This window comes from Triturus cristatus, chromosome 7, assembly GCF_964204655.1.
Source record: "Triturus cristatus chromosome 7, aTriCri1.1, whole genome shotgun sequence".
Taxonomy (NCBI): Eukaryota; Metazoa; Chordata; class Amphibia; order Caudata; family Salamandridae; genus Triturus; species Triturus cristatus.
Window position 1 is genome coordinate 553,164,335 of NC_140590.1, and position 27,582 is coordinate 553,191,916.

General features: G+C 47.9%; 1 protein-coding gene across 4 annotated transcripts in view; it reads left to right on the top strand.

Moving 5' to 3' along the window:
* CASKIN2 (CASK interacting protein 2) overlaps nucleotides 1–11,936 on the top strand; it is a 312,904-nt gene extending 300,968 nt beyond the window's left edge. For all 4 annotated transcript variants that reach the window (XM_085617001.1, XM_085617003.1, XM_085617004.1 and 1 more), the window contains one exon: nucleotides 10,504–11,936. In XM_085617001.1, coding sequence (XP_085473127.1) covers nucleotides 10,504–10,597 — 94 coding nt within the window. In that variant the 3' untranslated portion in view covers nucleotides 10,598–11,936. The remainder of the gene's footprint in view (nucleotides 1–10,503) is intronic.
* The last annotated feature ends 15,646 nt before the right edge of the window (nucleotides 11,937–27,582 follow it).

The following is a 27,582-nucleotide window of genomic DNA, read 5'->3' on the forward strand; positions in this document are numbered from 1 at the left end:
GGTACTTAACATCAACCTGTTAGAACTGCAAGTGATTCGGCTGGTGCTCAAGGCCTTCATCCCCTCCATCCAAAGTTGGTTCTTCCAGATCTTGACAGAAAACACAACAGTCATGTGGTATGTCAATAAGCAAGGGAGGAGAGTCTTGCCGCCTTTGCCTCGAAGCATTGAGACTTTGGCAGTCATCGGATTTCTTGAAGGTGAGCCCAAGACCAATCACTTAGCTGGGTCTCTGAGTGTCTGAGACAACAGCCTGAACTGCCGTTCTCTCGCCAATCACAAGTGGCATCTTCTATCAGAGGTAGTCCAGGAAATCTTCTCCCAGCGAGGCACTCCTATGGTGGGCTTGTTTGCCTCCCCTGGAAAACTGAATGCCAGAAGTGGTGAGTCCTCCATTAGTCGTTGAAGGGGAGCTTTGAAGGATGCATTTCAGTTGAGGTGGAACTTTCAGCTGAACTGTGCCCCACTCTTCCCCCCCCCCCCCCCCCACCCCCACCCCCACCTTGATTCCTTGAGTTTAGAGGAAGTTGCCAAGTCCGGTCCAATTCATTCTCGCTGCCTCGGATTGGCCAAAGAGGATGTAATATGTAGACCTTCACTTGTCTCCCTTTCAGGCTGCCAGTCACAATGACCCTTCTGACCGAGGAGAAATGGTACTGCTCATCAGTCTCAGGGACATCCACCGTCAAGCACTATAAAGGGTACTTGTCAGCATTGTTGCCACTCCTAAGTCTCCCATATAAGCCTTTTCTGTTTGAATTCCCCATTCTGATACGATTTTTTAAAAAGATTTACTAAATTAACTATCAACTTGTTTTGTTCTGCCCCATTGGGACCTTTATCTTGAACTAACGTTTTTTATTTTTTTATTTATTTTTTATTTTAGTAGTACAGAATAGCTGTTGAATATGCAGTTTTCTCACAGTATATAACAATACAATACAGGATGTCAGAGTCAACCCCTTGAAATCACCTTCCTGCAACTTTACATCTCTGATATCAACGCCCCGTATGCCCACTCCGAAGTCTCCCCCATCAGTCTGTGTCCGAGGTTTCATCTTCCTTTTTCCGATGGTGGATCGCATATGTCACCTCTGAATTTATTCCATGCCCCCCATACTTTACCCTACTTACGAGGGCATCCCCGTCTAATAAACGCCGATCGTTCAGCTAGCATGGCCTCGTCCATGTCCTTTCCCCATGCGGTTAGCGATGGTGCCTCCCCCGTCCCCCAGTTTTGGGCTATGTTTACTTTAGCTATCATAATCCCCAACGTAGCCCAGCTCTGAGCTTGACGAGTGAGGTCGTTATGTTCCCATACATTCAGCAGACAGCGTCTAGGTTCTGGCACTAATGACACTCCCCCCGACTGTGACCATGTCCACATCACCCGCTTCCAGTATTCTTGGATTATGGGACACTCCCATATGGTGTGAAAAAAATTTCCCACATCCACGCAGCCGCGCACACAGAACGGATGTATTGCTCTACCTATTCGGCGCAGAGTGTGTCTGGTGTAGTATGAGCGGTGTAGAATCCGGAGCTGTACCAGCCGAAGCCTTGAGGGTATGCTCGCCTCTCGCGGTGAAGCCAATGCCTCCCGCCATTCCGGCTCGTCCAACTCGCCTATATCACAGGACCATTTCTCCCGGAGAGGACCCGTTGGGTCCGCTAGGTTGTTCACTAGTTTGCGGTATGTGAGTGACGTGGCCTTCTTTGGCATATAATCTGTCAATAACCTATCTTCCATGGGTGATGCCTCCGGTACCCCAGTGCCGGGTGGTAGTTTTGATAGTAAGGCGTGTTTAATCTGCGTATATCGAAACCATTCTGAGGGCGCCAGTTCATATTGCTGTTGAAGGCGTGCAAATGAAACTATTTCACCCTTGTACCACATGTCGCCCACCGTGGAGATCCCGATGTTGTCCCAATTGTCAAAGCCCTTGCTGTTCCTGAGTTTCCCAGATTGCTTTGTGTCCCACAGAGGGGTGAGCTGGGTCAAAACCCCGCGCCACCCTAGCTTGGCCTGGGCCGCATGCCAGATGGCGATGGTCTGCCTAAGAGGACCGATGAGCGTTGGGGCCAGTTTTTCGTCGTACAGGGGTGACAACGCACCCTTCGTGCCCAGTACGTCCCTATCTGCCATAAACGCGGGGTCCGACTGTGGAGCATGAAGCCATTGATTGATTACCTTCAGCTGTGCTGCCCAGTAATAGAGTTGGATATTGGGGAGCGCTATCCCTCCATCGTACCAGCCGCGGGTCAATTTGTACTGTGCGATGCGTGGCGGCCCGCTACCCCACAGAAGGCCAGTTACCTGTGCCGCAATTGTGCGGAAGTACGTGGGTGGTATGTGATACGGCGTATTTTCCAGTACATACACAAAGCGGGGTAGGGCCATCATTTTAAATAGCGCTGCTTTCCCCAGCAGAGTTAGTGGTAGCGCACCCCAGTGACGCATGTCTCGCTTGAGGCAAATTCCGTTTGAGGAAGTCCGTTGGATCCGCAGTGATATGGATACCCAGATATTTAAATGATCCCTCCACTGTCTGGCGTGGGCAGTCCGCCGGGAGTCGTGGTGGGGGGGCCGTGCAGCACATACATTATTGATTTGGACTAGTTTATGGTGTATCCGGACACTCTTCCAAAGACCCTGCAAATGTTAAGCAATGTCAGTATAGAGCGTCGCGGGGAGGACAGATATAGCAACACATCATCTGCATAAAGGGAGACACGGTCCTGTCAGTCATTCGAGCACCGGAGTCGCTGTATCATGGTCTCCCAGCGTATCCACGCAGCCAGAGGCTCCAGGGCAAAGAGCAGGGGCGATAGGGGGCATCCCTGGCACGTATCACGCGTCAGGGGGAAATCTTCGGACATATGCCCGTTGGCAGCAATGTGAGCCATTAGTCTGGTATAAAGGAGTCGGACCCAGGCACAGAATTTTGGCCCAAAGCCCAGGTGCTGTAGTACTGCAAATAGGAAGGGCCATTCGACCATGTTGAACGCCATTTGCACATCCAGTGAGAGCAGCACCGCCGGTTCCTGTAAACGTTCCGCCCGAGCCAGTGCGCCATGCAAGCGTCTCAGATTGAGGGCTGTGCTTCTGCCGGGCATGAAACCAGACTGATCGGGTGTACGATTTCCGGCAAGTATGGTGTTAACCTAGTCGCCAGGAGCTTCGCTAGGATCTTTGCCTCCGCATTGAGCAGTGATATAGGACGGTAGTATCAGCGGGTTTGCCCGGTTTCGGTATTGCCACTATGGTGGCCGTGCGTTGATCCGGCGGGAGTTCGCCCATTCGGAGACTGTCAGTGAACATGTTGAGCAAATGGGGGACAATAGTCCAGACCGTCCTCTTATAGAGTTCGACCGGTATGCCGTTCGGTCCTGCCGCTTTACCGGATTGCAGTGCTCCGATTGCCGTTTGTATCTCTTCTACTGTGAGATCGGCCTCCAGGGTGCTCACCGCCTCTGGGGTAAGTTTGGGCATATCAAGATCTTTCACATAGGCCCGCGTCTCCTCCACTGTCATGGAGGAGGCGGAGGAGTAGACTGTTTGGAAGTGTCGCGCAAGAATGTGCACTATCGTGTGCGGTTCAGTTGTTACCTGTCCCTCCCCGGAGCTAAGCTGCAATATCCATCTTACGCCTCTATCCCGTCTATCGAGCCATGCCAGCAGCTTCCCAGTCTCATCACCGAGGTCATATATCCTGTGCCGTGTGGCTTCCAACTGTTGTTTGGTGCGCTCCGTGAGGTACGCCTTATATCTTGCCTGCGCAACTCGTAGATTGTGAGAAGCCCCAGGAGTGGGGTCTTGGGCCTGCTGGGCCTCTGCCGTGTGCAGCTCTCGTTCGATCGACTGCAGTTCTAACTGTTTTTCACACTTGTGCGCTGCAATGGCGGCGATGGCCTGTCCTCTGAGGACTGTTTTATATGCCTCCCATAAGATCGTCAGTGAGGCAACAGAGGGGGCATTTTCCTGAAAATAAAGGTTTGTCGTTTTCATGATCGTCTTACGGACTGCGGGGACCTGGTGATAGCCGGGGTGTATTGGAGGGATACGGCGACGTGTTAAGTGGTGGTGTGTGTACTGTAGGAGTATCAGAGAATGGTCAGATATACCCCATGGTCTGATTTCTATGCTGTCTACGTTCCTAAGACTACCAGCTGAACCCAGGAAGTAATCTCTCCTTGTTAAACTATTGTGCACCCCTGAGTGATATGTGTACTGTTGCGTTGTTGGGTGATGTAGCCTCCACAAATCTGTCAGCCATAGTGCTTCGAGAAAGCTCCAGAGGCGGGATACTCCTGTACCACGCACTCGCGCAGGGTATCTATCAATTAATTTGTCGATAACGGCGTTAAAATCTCCGCCAAGGATCAGTTCCCCCTCTGGTAGGTCAAGTAGAAACTCACTAAGCGCCGGTAGCGCCGTGGCGTGTAATGCGGGAGGAATATAAACGGAGACTATATTTAGGGGCCGCCCCTCCCACTGGGTGGCTCTTGCTGCAAACCTCCCTGACCCATCAGTTTTAATTTTATGTATGATTAAAGGGTACTTTTTTCGTACCAGTATACCACCCTCCTGGACCCTGAGGAGAATTCTGAGTGTACCACCATTTTGTACCCCCATCTGTCCATCGCCTTACTAGTGGTACCGGTAAGGTGGGTTTCCTGTAATAAGACCACCGTCGGGGCACACCTCTTGAGACCATGCAGGACCAGACCCCGTTCAATGTTGTCTCCAAAGCCACGCACGTTTCATGTGAGCAGGGAGAGAGGCGGCACTGGAGTTAAAGAACCCGCCCCGGGCACCCCTTTTGTAGTATCCGTCATTACGATGGCTGGCGCTGCAAGTAATTGGTGTTGCGGAAGTACCGGCATGCGTTCTACACTGGGTGTGTGTACTGCGTGTCTGGTTACTACTTTCATCATTAACATTAACTTTTGAAGAAAACATGTAAACAATCCCATCCCCCCCAACCCCCTCCCTGCCTCCCTGCCATACGGACTCCAAACTGCCCGCCACCCCAACTCAGCAGAGTGCTTACAACCCAAACGCCTATTACGTGTAAGGAGCGGGAGGTCCGAGGAAGACCAAGAACATCCCCTGTCATAGAGTTCAAATGTTCATATGTTGTGGCATATTTGAGCAGTCACCGCATGTCCCAGCAATCATCCACCCCTACCGTACATCTTTAGTAAAGAATAGACTCATAACGCCTCATTATCCAGCTTCCCTCTGTGACCGTTCTTCCTCCTCCACCCTTCAGTCGTGGTCGGTGAGGTCCTCCGTCCCTCCAGGATGTCGCCTCCGCCTGTCTGAGCGCCCAGAGTTTTTCACCTGCTGCCACCCCTCAAGCCATTCGTGAGCTTCCTCTGGCGACTCGAAAAACCATGTCTTCCCATCCGCTACTACTCGCAGCCGTGCTGGAAAAATCATGGAATAAGTTAGTTCTCGGGCTCTCAGTTTCTTCTTGACCTCTAGGAAGCGTCTCCGACTCGCCAACACTGCCGCCGTATAGTCCGGGAAGAAGGACACCACCGAATTCTGTATGCGCAGGGGCAGTGCCACTCGGGCCGTCTGGAGAATGGCATCCCTGTCGCGGAAATTGAAGATGCAAGCCAGGACCTGCCGGGGGGCGCCCCATACTTTAGGCCTGCCCCTGGGCACCCTGTGCACGCGTTCCACAGAAAAGAAGGTTGAAAGTCCCCTAGGTTGCAGTCTGGTTTTTATGAGTTCTGCCACGTATAGGTCCATGGCGGGGCTCCCTTCTCTCTCTGGAATGCCTGTAATTCGCACGTTGTTGCAACGGGAGCGCCCTTCCTGGTCATCCAGCTTTGTCGCCATGCACTTGTTTTCCGCCTCCAGTTGCGACACTTTTTGGAGCAGGAAGTTAGAGTCCTTCGTCAGGGTAGCAGTCGCTTGTTCAACTTCTGTGACTCTAGCGAACATTTTCTGGAAGTCCACTCTGAGGAAAGTCACATCTGCGGAAATAGACCCCACTGTTGTTTGCACACTATTAAGGGCGGCCATGATATCCTCCAGCGTCACTTTAGGCGCTCCAGCTTCTTCCGAGACCTTCTCCGTGTGCCCGGTACATTCCGACATTGGGGGAGAGTCTTTAGTGTAAGCATATTTGTCCAGTTTTCCTTGCTGGTGCGCCCGATTCCCTTTCCCACTCATTGCCAGGCAAATAAGTGCTCTCCTTGACTGCCTTTTTGCACCTTAGGCCAAGTGGTAGAGTGTGGAACCCTGGACCGATGTCTCCACCTGCAGCACCGCCTCAGACCCCGATGGTTGGCACTTATTCCTAGCAGGAGGCGCGTCCACAGGCTCACCCTTGGGTCATCCACAGTCACACCAATTTACTCACCGCAGCTCGTGCCCGTATATACTTCCTAGTCGTGGGATCTGTCACAAGAGGTGCAGTGCGCCACTGCCAGCCTGGTCACCTCCTCTCCGCCTGTCACTCGTGGCTCGAAGGCGGCGTGGGCAGTCAGTGCAATGCTGGACAATATCTCCTCAAGCGCCTCACCTGGGGTGTCCCATGCCGCCCACAGCACAGTTCCCAAAAACCGGTACAGCAGCGTCAAGTCCGTATTTCTCCTGGAAAAATTGGTGTTGCGAACCAGGGAGGTTTTTCTATCCGAATGTGGTGACTTTGACTTCTTTTCATCAGATTCAGTCCATCAATCTCCCAACCTTTTACTTCCCACCCCATCCCACAAGGATAGAGGAGCAGTTGCATAGGTTGGGCCCGTCATCTACTCCCTGGACCACACGAAGGATATCTGACTGGTTGACCAGCTTTTTGTCAGGAACTGTGTTGCCAAGAACGGTATATTAGTGCAAAAGGGAACTCCGTCCAGACGTATCATATTCTACTTCAAAACATGTTACACTTTGGCGAAGAAGGCATTTTTCCAAGGAATTAGAGCCGATTCCACCAGGGCCAAATTGACCACGTCTGCTGTTGGCAGAGGACTCCCGATCGCAGAGGTCAGCAAGGCAGCTCTGTTGGCATCAACACACACTATTGCTAAGCATTACTGCCTGGATTCCAAAGTATGTTTTGATGGCCATTTCACCTGATCCATTATGCAGGATTTCCTCATCGAGCCATCCATCAACCCTTCTCCATGGAAGGAAACTGCTTTGGAATGTATTCTAAAGGGGAAGAATCAACAGGTAGAAGTAACCATCATAAGTCTGGTGCCAGAGAGAATATTCACAAGGTGAGGAATCCAAGATGAATGTCCTTTCTCTGCCACAGTAATTAGAAGGGATGCTGAGAGTCTTCAGACTATGGAGGTTAAGACATACAGTCTCACTGAGGCTCTACAGACTGGCCAGGCAGCAGGTGAATCTCTTTTGCCCTTAAGTGAAGCCCTTACTGACAGTGTTTTGCACTCGGGCTAAGCCATGATCGGGCCCCTCCAGTCAACTGAGCAGTTACCATAGACCTGTGTGAGGGAAACCAGATTTTTTACCCAGCATCCAACACCAGCAGAGACCTACCTCCACATCTATTTGCTGGTGTGGGCATTTCGCTTGGTGTTATAGAACTTCCTGTCCAACATCAAAGGGAGACTGGTGCAGATTGCCACAGGCAATACCACAAACATGTGACATTGCAACAAACACCGTGGGGTCCAAAGACCTGTGCCAGATGCACTACACCTCTCAAGGTTGCTTCCATGGTTGTGCAGAGAAAATGCACTGTTATGTCAGGGTCTTACTCCATAGCCTGCGCAATCTGCACCTCCATGCATGGAAATTGAGTGGCATTACTAGAGTTCTTTTTCATCTTCCTCCTAGGGTTGTTAATGTCATCCTGGTGGCGAGGCACCCTTCCTCGAAATCTGTATATGCAGGGTGCTGCAACAAGTTTGTACCATAGTGTTGTATCCAGCAGTTAGACCAGTTGCAGGGGAAACTGTTGGAGGTGGTGTTTGCTTTGTTTTTTGGCGCAGCGAGGCCCTGCTCTGGGCACAGTTAAAGGTTACCGGCTAGCTCTTTCAGCCTGATTATATTTCCTAAACCAAACGTTCATGTTAAAATCACCAGGGGTGACGCATTTTATAAAGGGTTTCAGTGTATGTTTCCACAAACGCCCTTTGAAATGCCACAATGGGACTTGAATTTAGTTCTCACCTTTCTGCTGTGTGTGTACCCCTTTCTAACCAATTCACAGTTGTTCATTCTACTTGCTAACCATGTCTTCTGAAGGTGGTTACCCTGTTTCAGGTCATATAAGCCATTCCTCTGCTGCCCTTCTTTGCACTGCCTCATCCCTCGAAAGAGGAAGAAAGATTCAATTGTCTGAACCCCAAGAGTTCTCTCTGCTTTTAAATTGAATGTACAAAGGAACATCGGGTGAACGATCAGCTCTTTGTGGGGTTCTCTGGGGCAAAGAAGGATGAGGTGGTGCAGAAATGGACCATCTCTCAAAGTATAGTCCTCTGCATTAAGATCTGCTAGGCATTAGCTAATACTCTGCTTGCAGAATGTCTGCAGGCTCATTCAACCAGTGCCAAACCTGCTACCATTGCATTCGCACGCGGAGTGCCTACCCTGGATATTATAAGGGCACTACTTGGGCATCGGTGCACATGTACATGGAAGTACTGCTGACTTGACAGTCAGGTCTATGGGAATGTACATTTTGTCGTTTATGGCCTCCAGGACTTTAGTTTGCGCTATTCCACAGACCAACCACCTTGGGAAATATTGCTTTGGAATCTGTTCACAAAGTGAGGAATTTGCAGTCAGAAGTATCCATTAAAAGAGCAAGTTATTTACCTTGGGGAGACTTTTTCTGCTGGATACCTGATCTACTCCCAGATTCTTCATTGCCCACTTCTGTGGTAGGGGTACGTCTGTCTTAAAAGAAAATCTAGAAATCTGCACACTGGTTAATTCAGTCTGTTGATGGGCTCCACATCTGAGGGTGCGGATGAGTTCCTAAAAGAAACTGATGTAAGCATGCATTGTTATATGTTGCTCCATTCATCACTTCAAGAGCAGAATGGTGTTGACGCGCAGCTGTATGGCGCCACCTGCTAGTTTGCAGGAGCACTGCTTAGAATTCCAGTCAGGCTTAGTCGAGATTAAAATATAGAAATTTTTGACACGGTTCGAGAAAGTGTTTCCTTCCAAGGACAGAGTATAATCAGTTTAATATTAGTATCAGAATCTCATGAAAACCACAAACACATCTGCACATCAGATGTGTCCGCTCTTGGTTCCATGGTCTGGTGCACAGCTATTGTCTCAAATGCAAGATTACATAAAAAGCTGCTTCAGTAGGGCTAGAAGATCAAGTTACTTAAAATTGACAGTAGGGAAGACAGATCTCTCTCCTAGTAGTGCAAATGCAGAAACCTTTCGCAGGGCATTCCCTTCAAACAACTTAACCATCTCAACCTTTATTAATGAATGCCTTTCCATAAGGCTGATAAAATGTCATCTTCGCAATCTAATTGCCCCGGATTATAGGGGATGGGAATGTCCCTTGCATGGGGATGTACCTCTGCCTTAAGTGCATGAATGCATGTAAAACTGTTATCCTGACTTTTATGTTGGCCCTGGTGTTTCACGTATCTATTGTGTATGGAGAGGCCAAGGGTTTTTTCTGGGTAATGCAAGGTCAGGAATGCATCCTGTGACCTGGAAGGTGCAGCCAGTAGGCCCATATATAGTGGGCACTAGATTTTTGTCCATGCCCTGGGTGTAGCTCATTAAGCGCGGGTGGCAGTGTATCACATTATCAGGAGTCATTCAGACCTCTTTCTATGTGTCAATGAGAGGCAAGTCTGTAGGCCTGTCTCATGTACAGTTCTGCTGTTATGATATACCCAGATTCTTGCACTGGCATTCCTTGTGCCTGTCCAGTGCATGTATGTGAAGTGAGTGTGTAGCATGTCTGGTAGTAGGGCTCTGCGTTGTGAGAGTTTGAGTACTAAGACCAGTAGGAGCCATTGTATTGTGTATTGCCTGTGTTCCTGACTGGGGGGTGGAGACCCAGACACTGAAGTGACAAAGGATGGAGACAGGTTTCCACATCCATAACAAGTTAAACTTATCACCATGCATCAATAGTGCACAGTAAATATAGCAGCTAGCACCATCAGGAGCACAAAACCAGGATCCTTATTATTATCTGACATGCTACTAGGACACACTGTGCCCTCTCTAAGGGGCTAGTTAATAAAACTTCCTTAAGGATGCACAGTGTGTAGCCCGAGAAGAACAAGGGAGAAAGAGGTCCTAGCCTTGCAACATAAACACTAGCTTCAGAATCCTAGAAAATGTCTTACTATGGCATGCACGTGGCAAAGCAGAATCACTGTTGTCCCCCTCTCTTTTGTGTTTGTTTCCACTTGATTCATTCTTAATGCAAGAAGACAAATTAAACAGACTTGTTGATGTTTCTTGTGGCCCCTCTTTGTAATCTTCTTACATTCCCTCTCTCTGTACTCTCCATCCCCATGTAGTTCTGGAGCTGGGAAATCTCCCATGAGTATCCTTGATGACATCAGCACCATGTTTGATGATCTGACCGACCAGCTGAACGCCATGTTGGACTGAGGTGGACCAGGCCTGGTGGATCCACGGAATATCCCAGAGTGGAGCACATCCAGCCTGTGGAATGGAGTTGGCGTGTAGCTGCAAGAAGCCTGCAGACACACCAGAGGAAGCTATGCACTTTATTCAACTCGTCTTCAGCTTTTTCTAGAGCCCTTACCCCTGGCTGGAACAGACTTCTACAGAGGATGATCTTGCTCTCCACTCCTAACCATGTATTGTCCCCACAACCCTGATGTGGAACATGGAAAGGAATTCCAGATATTTCCTTGTGGAGGGAGGTGGACTATTCCCTCCCTCTGATCTGTACCCCTTGCAGCATGTTACTGCAACAATGACCATGGTTTATCCTCCTGGGGGAGACGGCCTGCTGAGGTGACTCCCATTCACGCCAGCAAAAACCGAAGGGACGCAATCTGCAATTTTATGCCAGCTGATAGCCCAACCCGCCTGGGCCAATTATTTTTAATACAAGTCATAAAATGCCTGTAGATATGTGTAATATGGTGTAAATATATGAATTTTCTTTATACCTTGTTCTTACTCCCCGCATCCCCTAACATTTCCCCTCCAAACGCAGACTCGGTGCAGACAAGCTCACAACTTTGCATGTTTGCTGGCGGCATGCATCTGTTCGAGGCCATGTACTTAATGCTTGTCAAAGGCTTGGTATTATGTGTGTACATTGGTTGCTTAATTCTCCTTCTCAATGTACTTATTGGTGACTCGGTTTCCTGAAGCGGTGGGTGTATTGGAGCACCGCATAAAGAGTTTTTGATGGAGACACTTTTGTAAAGCCTTCCCCAAGTCAATGTACCTTTGGAGTGCGCTCGAGTCTGTGACGGAGACCTATTTTAAGAAAACAGATGAGGCGTAGTAAGGCATATGCCTCAAAAGCTATTTTTAAAACTGAAAAGAAAAGCAAATTAGACTTTTCCCCAAAAATCAGACTGCAAAATGTTTTTTTTTACTCGCTTACTTATCCTTGTTTTTTTTTTTAACTTCACATGTGCAAATCAACGTGTGCCTTGTTGTCAGCAACGTCAACCATTCTATGGATGCTCTAACAATTTATGTATGAAAAAGAAATAGCGCCGCTGCACTTTATCAAATGAGGATCAAACACTATTTCTATGTGTGTGTGTATATGAATTCTTTTTGTTTCGAATTTACAGCAGGTGAGAATAGCAAAAACAAAATGCTGACATTTGTCTTTGTGACCTGTATCTTTGGGTTGTGAACCAACATTAAAACCTGTAAATAGATATAAATAATATATTATATATGTACACAAAATTGTTCCAATGTATTTACGTAAAAGGGAACTAACAATTTTAAACAAGCAGTTTCCTGTTTATTCTTTGAATCATTGCTTTTTGTGGATGTGTAATGATTATTATTTTTTCTTTCATTTTGTTAAAAGTGGGTGTTATGCTGTATACACGTACAGCCTTTACTTTAGCCCCTAGGTTTGGGTAGATAGCTCTCTGAAGTTGTGAGCTGTGTCTTGATGCCTGGTCCTTGGAGCACAACTATTTAGATATGACGCGGAGTCCATGGAGTGATGTCACAGCCTGAAGTAAATTTCTTAGCGTAATTGAGAAATATTACTGTCCGACAAGCAGTTCGTGGAGTGTTGCCACTGCCTGAGACAGTTCGATTCTGGGAGTGATGCACGGTCTGGCATGACACCACCCCTTGGAGTTGGAACCATGGCCTGATGTGATGTATGATGATAGAACAACTTGTTCTCTCTGTGCCCAATAATAAGAATATATATATATATATATATATCTATACGAAGACCGGGTCACCAAGTGAGCCATATGAAAGCAAAGACACAACACAAGTATTACTAGAACAGTGAGTAGTCTGGACTCATTGTGTGAAAAGAATATGTAGTTGGGAAAGAGTCACTAGTCTTCTTAAAATTGCCAATGCTACAAGGAGTAAGTGATTTATTTGCTGCTAATTTGGAACAACCGTGGTCTGTTTTATTTTTATCTTGGCTATTTAAGGCAGTTATACACAGTATCATTCAAAAATGTATTTCAATACGTAGACCTAAAGTGTGCCTTGTGTTTTAAGTGTAGGGGCCACAGTGATTGGTGACCACAGGTATAATGTGTAGGATAATTAGTGAAAAGACTACAACTACAGTGTGAAACAAGCCACCAGAGTTTGATTGGAAATGGGGTCCTAGGAGGGATGGTCCCAAGTGATCTCAGTGCAGAAGCTGGCTCTCAAGTTAGTCAATGTTTCAACTCCGTGGCATACGTACAAGGGTCGCAGTTTCTGTCTTGAAGTCAGTAAAATGATCCTCAGTCTGTCCACATCAAAACTGTTGACTAATGCATTTACATTTCTGAACACAGCCTGGGCTAATGCAATTCGTCCGGGTTTCTGTATTTCTTTGTAGCAGTATCACATCGAAGTCTAAGTGTAAGGTGAAGCAGTTCTCCCAGAAATTCTTTGGACACTCTTATAGTATCTTGGGGAAATAAGAGAAGGCCAGAGATAAATATTATAGCTTAACATCCACACCTCATTGGGTTTATAAGCCCAGACCGAATTATGACGTGCCACCTCAATCTAGTACCTTCTTTTCATTTATCGATGGACTTCTGTTATTTTCCTCCGATACTATAGGAGCAATACGAGTGTCCAAAGAATTTCTGGGAGAACGGATTCACCTTACAGTTAGACTTCGATGTGATACTGCTTAAAAGAAACAGAAACCCAGATGAAGTCTTCTCAGAGGACGAAACACGTTGGCCGGATTGTTTCATTGATGTATTGATGATTATAAAGAGAACTCTTTTTGAGACGTCACACAACGGGTCCATGTTATTATTTTGTGATTGGAGAAGAATATATTGGAATTGACACCATTGAACTATGTGTTTATCGTGAAAGGAGGAAAGAATAAAAAAAAGAGACCAAGGTCTATAACACAATTGTTGGACTCTTGAGGCGTTCCTTTTTGGGGTTTTTTCTGTATAAAATAAATAATGTAAATGTGGCATTGCCCTGGGAAACAGACATAATTCGTCCAAGCCCCCAAAAGAAGTGCCAGGAAACAGTCAACGTATATATAAAGAAGTGCTTCCCTTATTAACACCACTCAGAGTAAAACAAATTTAAAAAAACAGCTGTGAAAACAGCAAAGATTGAAGAATACAATATATATGAGAAGTGCTAGAAATAAGAAAATGGGGAAAAGTTACTTTCGTAACTCTACATGCAGGCGGTGTGGAAAGTTGTGTTTGAGGGCTGTCAAGGTTAATGCTGGGTCAAATTGGTAATTGTGCCTCAGGGAAATATACTTTGAGAACTCATGTCCACTACAGTTGCACTAGTACATCAGCACATCACTATACTAGTGTGTATGTATTGTAAAGAAGCATAGGCCAGCCCCCCTTCCAACCCAAATTATTATTATTTTTTTTGCACGACAAACGTAAACCAGACGCGCTCATTCTAGCATGTAGTGAAATGGTATTGTGGTGATCAGCAGGAGGATTTTGCCTCTGATCAGGTTCACAGGACAGCCAACACCTCTTATCTGCACACCACTTACAACTTTATGGAAATGACTTAATTGGTTATTAGCAATCTGCCAGAATATACAAGGGTGGCAAATGCAAAAAAAAACAATGGATTGGGATGCGGCCAGAGAGATTGGCAGTGGCTGAGATTAATTCATGCATTCGATCCATCACCTTGTTGTTTTTGCATTTGCCATCCTAAGTGCGCAGAGTATGTTGAGACGTGAGTCCCGCACTTACTGTGCCACTGGAGTCAAGCTAGGCTGGCTGATGAGGAGTGATCAAACAAAACTAATCCCAGGATTTTTGTTTCCGGTCCAGGGAGGACCTGGCCTGGCAGTTAAGGGTGGACTGTTCCCATGGAGAGCAGGGTTAAGACTGATTTACATATGGCTGGGGCAGCATACTTGGGCAAAAAAACTATGGTTGGGATGCGGCTCGAGCGATTGCCAGTGGCTGAAAGTAATTTAAACATTCCAATTATCACCTTGTTGTTTTTATCATATCCAAGGGGACTGTTAATCTCATTGGTCAAAGAAGCATCTTTAAAAATACTATTGTACCTAGTCAACCGCACAACCAGGTCTATGAGAACTGTAGTCATTAAACTCAAAATACGTTGTCGGGGGGCGTGGCTACGCAAGATGGCCGATCGGACGTAGCCTGCATTGGCTCAGTCACCGGGTAGCTGTTTTCAGCCCTCACACAGCTACTAAGTATCCCAAATTCCGGTTCCTCAGGTGTCTCTAGAAATAGAGGCAGGGGTGCCCGAGGCAAACTCGCTAGATCGGTGGCCGCGGCGACACACGGAGCAGTGAGCAACGTGGCGCGGTTCAATATGACAGCGAGCGACTGCTTAAGAGCGGCAATCCAGCAGTGATGATCTGGCCGGGGAGGCCAGCTTGCTACGCGACTCAACGGCAAACGCACCGCCCCTGAAAGGAGACTGAGCCAGCGAGCGGACCCCCGCAGAGGCGCACACACTCGGGTGGCGCATGATGGCGATGATTGGTGATGTGCATTGGACAGCCCGGTAAGGTGGCAGCAACCTGGGGATGCGTTGGAGGCGGGCGGGCTCCTCGGCCCCATAAGACAAGCACCATCCACCTGTGAGCAGTATTTGGTGTCACCAGGGGCCTCTTCAGCGGGCAGTGGAAGAACGACCTTGGAATGGCGGCCCCAAGCAGGTGTCTATAGTGTGGCTATGCCTGAAAACCTACATCGTGCCGAAGGCCTACTGGCCTTAAACGAGCAGTGCCGACGCCTAATGCACCCGGGGGAGGAGGCCCGTGCACACCTCATTGGGCACTCGGAAGCTGCAATGATCGCCTGACCCTAAGATGGCCTCTGAAGAGTGGTCTCTCCACACAAGCACCCGAGCGCCCTGCGTGGGCGTAAGACCTACTAGTTGCTGAGGAGACCTCCTGGAAGAAAGCCTTCAACGGTAGGGGAGGCACGGAAGTAGACCAGGAGAATATTCAGCGGTGGCTTCTACTAGAGATCGCATCTATGTCACCAAAGAAGGCGACCCCTAAGGTGTCTAGTTATTTTACGCCGGCGGAGAAAGCTCAAAATTAGGAGAAAGATCCCCCTGAATCAGGCATGGCCCTGACTAAGGAAGAGTTGCTCAGCTCTCTCAAAGACTAAATCATAGCTCCAGGCTAAATTAGGAGACTTACAGGCCACCATGGCCCAACTAAAAGCGGATCTCTCCGAAAAAATGATTTCCATACAACAGGACGTAGATTCTATCGGCACGAGTCTACTGGAAGCTGAGTCCCACTCTCAGGAGCTCGACAAGTGCACAACGTCCACAGAGGATAAGCTACAACTCCTACAGTCGCAACTGCATTTGGCTATCCTGAATAGTGAAGATATGGAAATCAGGTTCTGACGCGAGAATGTACGCAATAGGGACCTGGAGGAGGGGGCGGAAGGTCCGGACTTGGAGACATTTGTAAAAGGTCTCTTTGCAGAGATACTGGGGCCTAAAAGATTGAAAATTAAAATTGAAAGGGTGCATAGGGTGGGCCCAGCTCTGCCGGGAGAGAGACGACGCACCTGAGATGTCCTGGTCAAACTCCACTCCTAAAAGTTCAAAGAGGCTATCCTGCAGGAATTCAGAAAAAAGGACACAATCTCTCTTCAGGGTTTTAGATGCGTACTATTCCATTACCTGGTGCCAGCGACCCTTAAAAGGAGGCGATCCTTCCGACCTCTCACAGAAAAACTCCGACATGACCAGTTAAGATATCGCTGGACATACCCCTTCGGCCTGGCATTTGAGTATAAAAATAGACAGCGGCATGTCACTGATCTCAAAGATGGTTTGGTGCTCCTCGGGTTGCCCATCCACGAAAAGGAGCCACCGAGCTCACAGTCCGGACGAAGTGTCCCTTCTCGATCCAACTCCACGAACTGGGAGACAGTCACCAAGGGGAGGTCTCCCCAGCTCTGAATTGCGGCAACCAGAGGGTCAGACAAGCTGGACAGCTGCCAAATACGCATAAGTAGTCTGAAACCTCTATCCCTGTGGGAACGAAACTATGCACTACTTGAAAGTCATGGCCCGGGATGGCAGACTTGAGGAAATCTGGTCTACCGCCTTGGCACCTTGTAATACAAAGCACCCTAAAGTCAGTCTTGGCCCAAAAGGGTCTAACTAGGTGCCTCACATAGATGAAACCTACGGGGTCATGTATGATACCAGGAAGTACTGAGCCATATATGACAATGATTCCTGTAGCTCTACGAGCGCCTAACAGGAAGCGGCACACAGACTAAGGAGGGGTAACCAGCACCAAGCCCGGGGAAGAGGGCGCTATGCTTAACAGCTTTCGTATGGGGTGTAAGCCGGTGCAACAAAGGCTCCCCATTTCATTTGTCTGGGTTACTTTGGAAACTACTGCAGCTACATCGAGGTGACGGGCGTGGGCTGGAGCCTCTGGCTTGTCGCTCTCCATGAGAACTGTTGTACCAGCGGGACTCTTGTGGGTCCTGCGGACAATTTTTGTTGATATTTGTTTTGGTTATGGGTTAGTTCTTAGGTTGGGGTTTGAGGGGGAGGGGTGGTGAGAAGCAGGGAGGAAGGGTCGGGAGGGTTAGCGCTATGCTTTCTGGGGACCTATTGGGGCAACGGCAACAAGGCACAGGTGCGTGGTATTGGGATAGTGGGGAAGATAGGGAGTCATCGGGGAACATGTATGGCAAGGAAGCAGGAACACCAAGCATGATGATATCCATCACAACATGGCCTGTGAAGGGCTTGAATTCGCCTTCCAAGAGGCACAAGATATGGAAATATCTAGAGGACCACCAATTCGATGTGGTGGCACTCCAAGAGGCGCATCTTAAAAGGTCTGAGGAGCTGAGGCTTAGACATAGACATTATTCACTCACATACAGATCCTCCACCAAAACGAAGCATAATGGGGTAGCACTAATGTTCCACAATAATATTAAGTTTCAAACAGAGGGCATCCAGACTGACAAAGAAGGGAGAGTGATAAAGGTGAAATGGAAGCTCAGAGGGAGAACGGTGACACTTGTTTCGGCCTACGTCCCTAATTCTGTCCAAGCGTCCTTTGTAAACACTCTTGGATATGGTGGGAGGTTTTGCTGAGGGACACGTAATTGTCATGGGGGACTTTAACCTCACCTGGCACCCCACCGATGACTGTTCCCAGCCACATACATACTCGGAAGGGGGTTTCTCTAAACCCATAAAGCAGGCCTTTCGGCACCTGGGTCTTTTTGATGCATGGAGATTTCTATACCCCACCACTAAAGATTACACGTACTACTCACATGCTCATCAAACCTATTCCAGAATAGATTACATTTTTCTATCTCAGGACCTCCAGAGTACCCTCCAAGGAGATAAGATCCTTCCCATTTCTTTGTTTAACCATAGTCCTGTGTCATTGGGTGTGAACTGGGGCGGGAAAATGCAGGGTTTCCCGAAATGGTACTCCCCCCAGCGATTAAAGAATACTTCCAAACGAATGACCCAGGGGGCACTACTCCCCAGAATAACTGGGACGCCTGTAAGGCGGTCATTAGAGGGAAGTGCATTGCACTGGTGTCGGCCCTGAACAAGGAAAGGGCCAAGGAGCTGGAGGAACTAGAGGCGGCACTTTTCCAAGTTGAAAAAGTGCACACAACAACTCCCACACGTAGCCTAAAGTGCGAGCTGGGGACTCTCAGGGTGGAAATTGGGAGCGATCTACACAAACAGAGATGAATTAACCATACTCCGTCTCCGACGCTGTGCTTATGCGCAGGGGAACGAGGTGGGCACACGCTTGGTGAGGCAGCTTAGGGAAAAAAGGGTGAGGGAATATATTGGAGGAATTTATAAGCAGGATGGGGAGTTGGAATTGGATGACAGTGGCAAGGCCTCTTTATTCGGAGCATTTTATCAAGATTTATATAAAGCGGCCCCCCCAGACATAGCCCAGAAAGCCTACTTGGACTCACTTACGCTCCCTAGAATTTCAGAGATTCGGAGAGACCAACTGAACACCCCAATTTCTGAAGAGGAAGTACTTCGAGAGATCAGGGCGCTTAAACTTCACAAGTCCCCAGGGATGGACAGACTGACAGCCCTCTTTTATAACACGTACACGTCAGAATTATTGCCCCACTTGACAGCACTTTTCAACAACATAGCAACGAGACAGTTGGTCACCCCTACCATGGTGGAGGCCCTTATTACAGTGCTTCCAAAACAAGGGAAGAACCCGCAGCATTGCACCTCATACAGGCCGATAGCTCTTTTAAATCTGGACGCTAAGCTCCACTCGGCCATTCTAGCCACACACTTCGAAAAATTACTCCCTGACCTTAATCACCCAGACCAGTCTGGGTTTATCAAGGGGAGGCAGACGCACGATAACACCCGCAGGACACTTTACCTTATCGAAAAAGCCAACAAATTTAAATTCCCAGCAATAGTCTTGGGACTAGACGCAGAAAAGGCACTCGAAGGGTGGATTGGCACTTCCTGTCTATCACCCTGGAGAAGTGTGGTTTTGAGGAGCAGTTCATGCGAATGATACGGGCGAATTACGTTAGCCCCCACTCTCGAGTTCAGTCTAATGGCATGACCTCAGCGTTCTTTGAGCTGGGACGCGGAACAAGGCAAGGATGCCCCTTATCTCCCTTGCTGTTCGCGCTGAGTATCGAGCCCCTGGCGGCCAGACTCAGGACGAACCTGGATATTCAGGGGATCAGGTTTGGGGTGACAAACGCAAGGTGTCGCTATTTGTGGATGACATATTGTTGACCCTCACGGCGCCCAGACTGTCCCTCCGAGCACTACAGCCAGAACCGTCATCCTTTGAGAGAGCAGCAGGCTTCTGGGTCAACTTCTCCAAATCCTTGATTCTTTACTTGACGTTACCAGAGGGAGAGAGGCTTTTAATACAGGAGGAGTCTCCTTATACATGGGCCCAACACAGTTTAACTTATTTGAGGATTCAGCTTACCCCCAGTGTGGATGGTCTATTCCGGGCGAACTTCCCTCCCCTACTCAGACAGGTTAAGCAAGTCCTCCAGCGATGGAAGCCCCCGTTTCTCTCATGGCTAGGTAGCATTCACGCAGTCAAAATGTCCCTTCTCCCAAACTGCTCTATTTGTTTCAGGCACTTCCCATAGAGATAGACAAGGCATATCTAAAGGGAAGAAGGACTCTGATACACCGCTACATATGGCAGGGCAGTAAGGCGCGGTTACCTTTCCATGTGTTACGTAGGCCGAGGGAGGGGGAGGGGTGGCTCTTCCAGACATCGAGCTTTACTACAAGGCAGCACTATTGAGGGTCATAACAGAATGGTCAATGCGGGAGTCGGACAAACACTGGCTTCACATGGACCAGGCCATTGTGGGTAGGTCAATTTGGGATGTGTTATGGAAACCAAAAAAGGACAGACCACTCAATGCTTACCTTAGTACCCCGACCAGGGCCACACTGCGGACATGGGACGAGGTAAATAGGAGCAGAGGTTGGACTTTTTTCCCCCTCCCTATACTATAGGGAAGGGGGATGTAAGGTGATCTCTTGCACCTTTATGACATTCTCTTGTTTGAGAACTGTCATAGAGACAATGGGGTACCGCCTTCTGAGCACTTCCACTACTTACAATTAAAGCATTGGGTACAACACCCACGAGTTAGGGAACCGGCAACTAGAGACCTGACCCCGATAGTCGAGCTAGTTTCCGGCACTAGTTTTTCTAATGGCATGATCTCCTTTCTCTATAAATTACTGCTTTCCACTACGAATGCGCCCCAACCCCAATATAAATATGCTTGGGAAGAGACTCTGGGACTAGGTATTTCTTAAGAGGACTGGAAACACCTATGAGAAGTTGGCCTGGTATATGCTGTCCACTAGTTATAGTGGGCACCTTGCACCAGTCCAAACGACCCTTATTGATGATTAGGTTAAAGAATCTTTATTGAAAGCTATCCTAGTAGTAGCTATGAAGAGCAGCCTTCAGGCTAAATCTCGAAGGAATGTAAAGCAGCTTGGTTTACCAGATTATAACCTCCTGAATGACCAAATGAAAGGAGGACCACACAAGGTATATATAAAATATATGTATTTATTAATAAACACTCTCTACTAACCTCTTTATGAGATTAGAGAACAAGGTACACAATATTAAAGCACTAGAGCAACAGTAAATAGCACAATACACAGTGGGCTCCAGGGGGAGACCAAACCATACACTAAGAAAGTGGTATAACAACCACGACTAGACACAGTGCCTAGAGCACGTAGAATTGCTGGGACCCCAAGGAACCACCCAAGGTAGTGACACAGGGGACCCACGGGGGGACGCGTGCAGTGTGAGAACACAGGCGTGAGCTCCGTACAACTCAATGGGAAAGTTGCGGTTTGAATTTTAAAGATAAAGGACACTTAGGAGGGGAGTTAAAGCAAACCCTTTGGAACAAAGAAGGTTCTAAGGCCAGCACCCTTGAGAGTACAGAGTTACCCGTGTTACCTATCCCAGGAGAGCCGGGTGCATAGGGGTCAAGTGGTGTCGGAAACGCTCGTTGATTTCAATGGCGTGATGAGAAGAATTGCTGCTGCCGGGAAGATGAGAAGTGTCTGGTGTGATCCAAGCCTGGATCGGACCAGGAAAAACCTGAAAGCAGAAGGGACAGAGTCTGGGTCACTTCACAATGACCAGGGGCACGATAGACGAATGCCCACCGATGTCGGATGTTTCAGGTGAGAAGAGGTGAAGCTTAACTGCACCCACGGGGACCAGGAGACGTCGACGATGACCAAAGTCCACTGGTGAATTGTCCCACGAAGGATGTCAAGTGCTGGGGGGGTCAGTGTCCGGATTGAACACCAACAAGCCTTGGCAACTGCAACCCACGCGGTCAGGGAAAAGATGCTTCGGTGAGGACCAGCAAGGTCCTGGGGACTCCCCAAGCGATGGAGAGTCAGGGCACGTCTGGAGCAACCAGTAAAACGCCCACTTAAAGTCAAAGTTCCCTTCTCAGGGACCCACAGGTCGACGGACCAGGAATCGCAAAGGGACCTCGAGCTGAATCACAAAATACCAGCCCACGGAACACTTGTGGCGTGTAGGCCGGAAATATTCAGTGGAAATACTGCTCGGGGTCTGGACTACAAGTAGCCCAAAGCACAGCCTCAGGGAATGCCAAAAAGAATATGCTGCTGCAAATGTACATGTTGCCCAGGGGTTCGGGTTGAACGATCCCCACGAGGGATACGGTTCTCAGAATTGCTGAGAGCACGGATCAACCTCAGAGACGACGGGAACCCACCTCCTGTGTTGCAGAAATCTTCGGAGTCCATCAGGAGCTGCGTAGATGCAAACCGGTCAGATGCGTTTCAGGTGCCTGCCTTGCAGGGGAGTAACTCCTTTACTCCAAGGGAGATTCTTTAGTCATCCAACGTAGTGTAGATAGTCGAAGTACTTGGTTTCTGTAGCAGAGTTTCTTCCTGGTAAATCTAAAGTCCTGTAGCCAGAGGTTCCTACTTTATACCCAAGGAAGGGGTGGGACAAACTCTGTGGACCCACCTATGGAAGGGTCAGGACAGAGGGGTGGCTACACCCATGTCCTTTGTCCAGTTTCGCGCCAGAGCAGGAGCAAATGGCTCCTGCAACTGGTTTGATCTGAACTATGCACAGGGACACCAAATGTGCCCCCAGTGCAGACATCAAAGCACTATCCGAGTGCATGCACCCAGCCCCAATACACTAAAGCCTGTTTGGGAGGTGGTCACACCTCCCTGTGACAGGAAACCTATTGTCCAGCCTTCCCCTGCCGGAGTTTCGTCCAGTAGCAGAAGGGCAGACTCGTGTCTGTGGCTGGCAGCATCCATTTTGTGATGCCAGGGTTCTGTGAAGCTGGTACCGGGTGTTGTCATATATTTTTCCCTCTAGGAGGATGGAATCGTACCTCCCACTCCAGTTACTGGTGTGGAGGTATGATTCCAAGGTGTTTGACACCAAACACAACATGTTTCCATGCAGCCGTTTATAAGTTAGCATTTACCGCGAGGTTATAATGCACTTAAGTATATACGGTTGGCTGCATCACCAACAACCCCGGAATATAGGTTCCGAAGGTTGCAGAGGGGCTCTGCTCATGCAGGTGCACCCTTTCACATAAAAACCAGCACCCTGCCTTCAGGATTGATAAGGCCTGCCATCGGGGTGACTGATAGGTTTATATGTGCAGTGATATGGAGTAGATATAGTGAACCTATATCTAAGTAAGGGGTGCACACACCACCTTGCACAGGCTGCTGTAGCAGACCTGTTGTGTCATTTTGAATAGGCTCCCAGGGGTGTCATAATACATGCTGCAGCCCCTGAGAGGCCTCTGGGGTACCTATGCCCTGGGTACATAGTATACCATATGCTAGGGATTGATAAGGGTACCCCAATATCCAATCGGGAGTGTACCTAAAGTACATGCAATCAATTTAGAGTAGAAAGTGGCTGGGGTCCTGGATAGCAGGATCCCAGCCAGTCTAAGTCGAAAACATTGAAATGTCAGCAAAAAGTGGAGGTAATTATAAGAAGCAGATCCTACTCTCCCACACAAGCCCCCCCAAACGTTAGGACATTAAACTAACCTTGACCAGTGGAGTCTTCATGTTCTAAGTTGAAATATCTAGAGAGTTCATCTGCATTTGCATGGTTACTCCCAGGTCTGTGTTCCACTGTATAGTCCATCCCCTGTAGGGAAATGGACCACCTCAAAAGTTTGGGGTTTTCACCTTCATCTCTTTTAGCCATAAGAGGGGATTATGGCCTGTCTGAACAATGAAGTGAGTGTCAAACAAGTATGGCCTCGGCTTCTATAGAGCCCAAACCACAGCATTTATTTGTGATAACACAGCCTCTACCCCCAACTCAGATGCATCTGTTTGGACAATGAAATGTTTGGAATAGTCAGGACTTTGCAGAATGGGAGCAGTGCACATGTCCTGCGTCAAGTCATCAAATGCCTTTTAACTGTCCACTGAACTTTCTTTGGAATTGTTTTGGAAGTTGTCATTCAAAGGGGTCACAATGGATCCATAACCTTTGACAAACACCCTATAGCACCCAGTCAGGCCCAAGAAAGCTCTGGCCTGAGTCGGGGTGGTTGGAGCAACCCAGTCCACGATGGTCTGGATTTTGCAATGGTTGAACCTGGCCTCCACCCACAAGGTGGCCCAGGTACACAACCTGACTCTGTCCTATCTGGAACTTGGTGGCCTTGATAGTGAGGCCTGCTTTCTGCAGGGCCTCCAAAACATTTCTCAGGTGGACCAGTTGATCCTCCCAGGTGGAGCTAAAGACAGCAATATCAAGATAAGCTGCACTATAGGTAGGCTTTCCTGTTTTCAGTTTCTATTTTTGGTAAATTCTGGTGGGGTTTTTTCAGTTTTTTCAATTCCTTAAAAAACAGTGGTTATCAGTGGTTACACATTTTCACGCCATTAAAAACAAAAGAAACGGTGTTTTTCCGGTGTTTATGAAATTTTAATTATTGCTTGCTTTCTGCACTAATGAGGTATATGAGGTCCAAATACATTTTTACTGCACCAGAATGAACTACAGAGTCAATAGCATTCTTCAATAACTGTGAGGATTATAAAGATGCTTTCACCATACCGTCTAGCAAGTGACAAGGATCTCTTACAGGGAAGCACTTCAGCTCAAGTATCGATTTTGACAGACCATCATACAACTTTTTGACATACGTATCTGAATTACTGCAAATACAAACAATATCACTCCAATCTTTATTGAACTTGGTAGGAACTTTTTTCAGCAGAATTCCAAGCGACACTGCCTTCCATTTTTATCAAACTTCTGGTAATATGTTTTCACCACTATCTCAGATGCTTGGTGACAACATTTTTTTTTCACATATACCTGTAACTACATCTTTCATTGATTGTTTGAAGCTTGGGGTGTTTGGCAATTCACTTGCAATCAACAATGACTCACTAGTGAAGGGGGCTGATGTACCAAAGAATTTCACCCATTCTCTGTCTGTGGGTAAATGTGATGGTACAAATTAAGAAAGATTCTCATGAAACCAGCTAAATGTAACCAAAATATCAAATATGATTTTGATATTTCCAGATTCTCTACAGTTTATAAAATACCTAAATAAGACCTAAAACATGCTTCTAAACACTGCATCTTTAGACCAAAGACCACAAAACTTTAAAAAAAAAAGCAGAAGGAAGAAGAGACAATGTTTTAGTGACATCCCTAAACAACAAAACTCAAGCAGAATAAAGTTAGCCCAGTCTTTTTTTATGCTACCTTGTATAACAAAGTTACATTGTATTGGCCCCTTCAGGATGAAATAAAAATGGCTCTTTCACTCATCTTTTTCTTTCTTTGAATGACACTTAGTTTGTGGTTGCAAAGGTGTTTTTTCAGTGTTTATATGTTTACACCAGTGATGGCTATTTTCCTTTCGGTGGGGTTTTATCAGTTATTATAGGTTTAAACCTAAAACCAGACAGCCTAACTATAGGCTTCCAGGCATGCAAGGACTTTATTCACCAACCTTTGAAAAGTGGCAGGTGCATTCTTCAAACCAAAGGGCATCACCACAAATTGGTAGTGCCCTCTAGAGGGTAGAAAATGCAGTTGTTGGCTTTGCATCATCAGCTAGTCTGATCTGCCAGTAGACAGCTGTTAGGTCAAATGTTCTCAGAAACGTGGCTGAGGCCAAAGTATCTATAAGCTCATCTGCCCTAGGTATTGGCTGGGCATCAGTCCTAGTGACTGCATTGAGACCCCTGTAGTCAACACAAAACCTAAACCTAATCTCTCTCCTACCATTCTGTGTGTGAGGTTTAGGTACTAAGACTACTGGACTAGCCCAAGGGCTATCTAAGGGTTTAATAACTCCCAAATCCAACATCTTCTGGACTTCTGTCCTGATACAGTCCCTGACGTGGTCAGGTTGCCTGTAAGTCTTATTTTTAACAGGCAGACTGTCCGCGGTGTCCACTCCATGAGTGCACCAGGTACTCTGACTTGGAGTCACGGAGAACATATGTCTAAACTGATTGAGAACTTTTCGGCAATCCGTTTGCTGCTGGACAGTGAGGCTGCCTGCCAAGGCTGCACCATCAACTGAACCATCATCAGGGTTCTGTGAGAGCAGGTCAGGGAGTGGATCACTCTCTTCCTCCGGTCCCTCATCAGTAGCCATGAGCAAGCCTATGTCTGCCCAGTCAACATATGGTTTGAGCCTGTTGACATGGAGCACCCTATGGGGGCTCCTGGGAGTTCTAAGGTCCACCAGGTAGGTAACCTCTCCCTTCTGCTCAATTATTGTATGGGGGCCACTCCACTTGTCTTGGAGGGCTGCTGGGGCCACAGGCTCCAACACTCATACTTTCTGTCCTGGCTGGTAAACAGTCAGCACAGCCCTTTGGTCATGCCAGTCCTTTTGCAATTCCTGGCTAGCCTCAAGGTTTATAGTTGCCTTCTTCATGTACTCAGCCATCCTGGTGCGGAGACCAAGTACACAGTCCACAATATCCTGTTTAGGGGGTTTGAGAGGTAACACCCATCCCTCCTTCACTAGACACAATGGGCCCCTAACTTGGTGTCCAAACAGAAGTTCAAATGGGCTGTAACCAACCCCCTTCTGAGGAACGTCTCTGTAGGCAAAAAGAAGGCAGGGCAAAAGTATGTCCCATCTGCGCCTAAGCTTTTCTGGGAGACCTTTAATCATGCCCTTGAGGGTTTTGTTGAACCTTTCAACTAACCCATTGCATTGTGGGTGATAAGGGGGGGGGGGGTACATTTGTAATTTACTCCACACTCCTTCCACATAGCAGACAAGTAACTAGACATGAAGTTTGCACCTCTGTCTGATACTACCTCCTTAGAAACACCCACCCTGGAAAAGATTCCCAAGAAGGCCCTTGCCACCACAGGTGCTGTGGTAGTTCTAAGGGGAATTGCCTCTGGATACCTAGTGGCATGGTCCACCACCGCCAGTATAAATCTGTGCCCAGATGCAGTTTGAGGATCCATGGGACCAACTATATAAATTCCAACTCTCTCAAAGGGACCCCCAACGACAGGTAGTGGTATCAGGGGTGCCTTTGTTGTGGCACCTGCCTTACCACTAGGTGACACAGGAGCGACAAAACTCCTTGGTGTCTTCAGACATATGAGGCCAATGAAAGTGAGGGACAATTTTGGCCCAAGTCTTGTTTTGGTCTAGGTGACCTGCTAAATGGATGTCATGTGCTAGTGTCAATAGGAAGCCCCTAAACTTCAGAGGTATAATCAACCTACTGGTGGCACCAGGCTTGGGGTCTCTACACTCTGAGTAAAGGAGTCCATCATCCCAGTAGATCCTATGGGACCCACTAGCACTCCCAGCAGCCTCAGCAGCAGCTGGCTGTCTGAGGGGTTCAAGAGAGGGGCAGCTCAGCTGCTCCTGTCTCAGATCTGCCCTGGAAGGGCCCCCTGTCCCCAAGAACTCAACCTGATCAGGTTCAAGTTCATCTGAGACCGTTCCTTCTTCAGGACTAAGATCATCTTCCTCCAGAGACTGATCTGTGCTCTGAGTCAGGGGGTAAGACACTGCCTTACCCCTACTGCTCCTTTTATTGGAAGGCACCTGGTCCATTTTTCCAGGATCCAGGGCCTGTTCAGTGTTAGACATTTTTGCCTGTGACCTGGTCATAGCAAACACCTCTGCAGGGATTCCCAACATTTCTGCATGAGTCCTGAGCTCCACTTCCACCAAGCATTCAACAGGGAGGTCTGCACTTACCACAACCTTCTTAGGGCCAGTTACCCCTCCCCAGGTGAAATTAACAACTGCCAAGGAATGGTCTGTCCTGACATTGCTAGCATTGGTCACATGGTACATCTCACCAAGTATTATTTGCTCAGGAGCCAC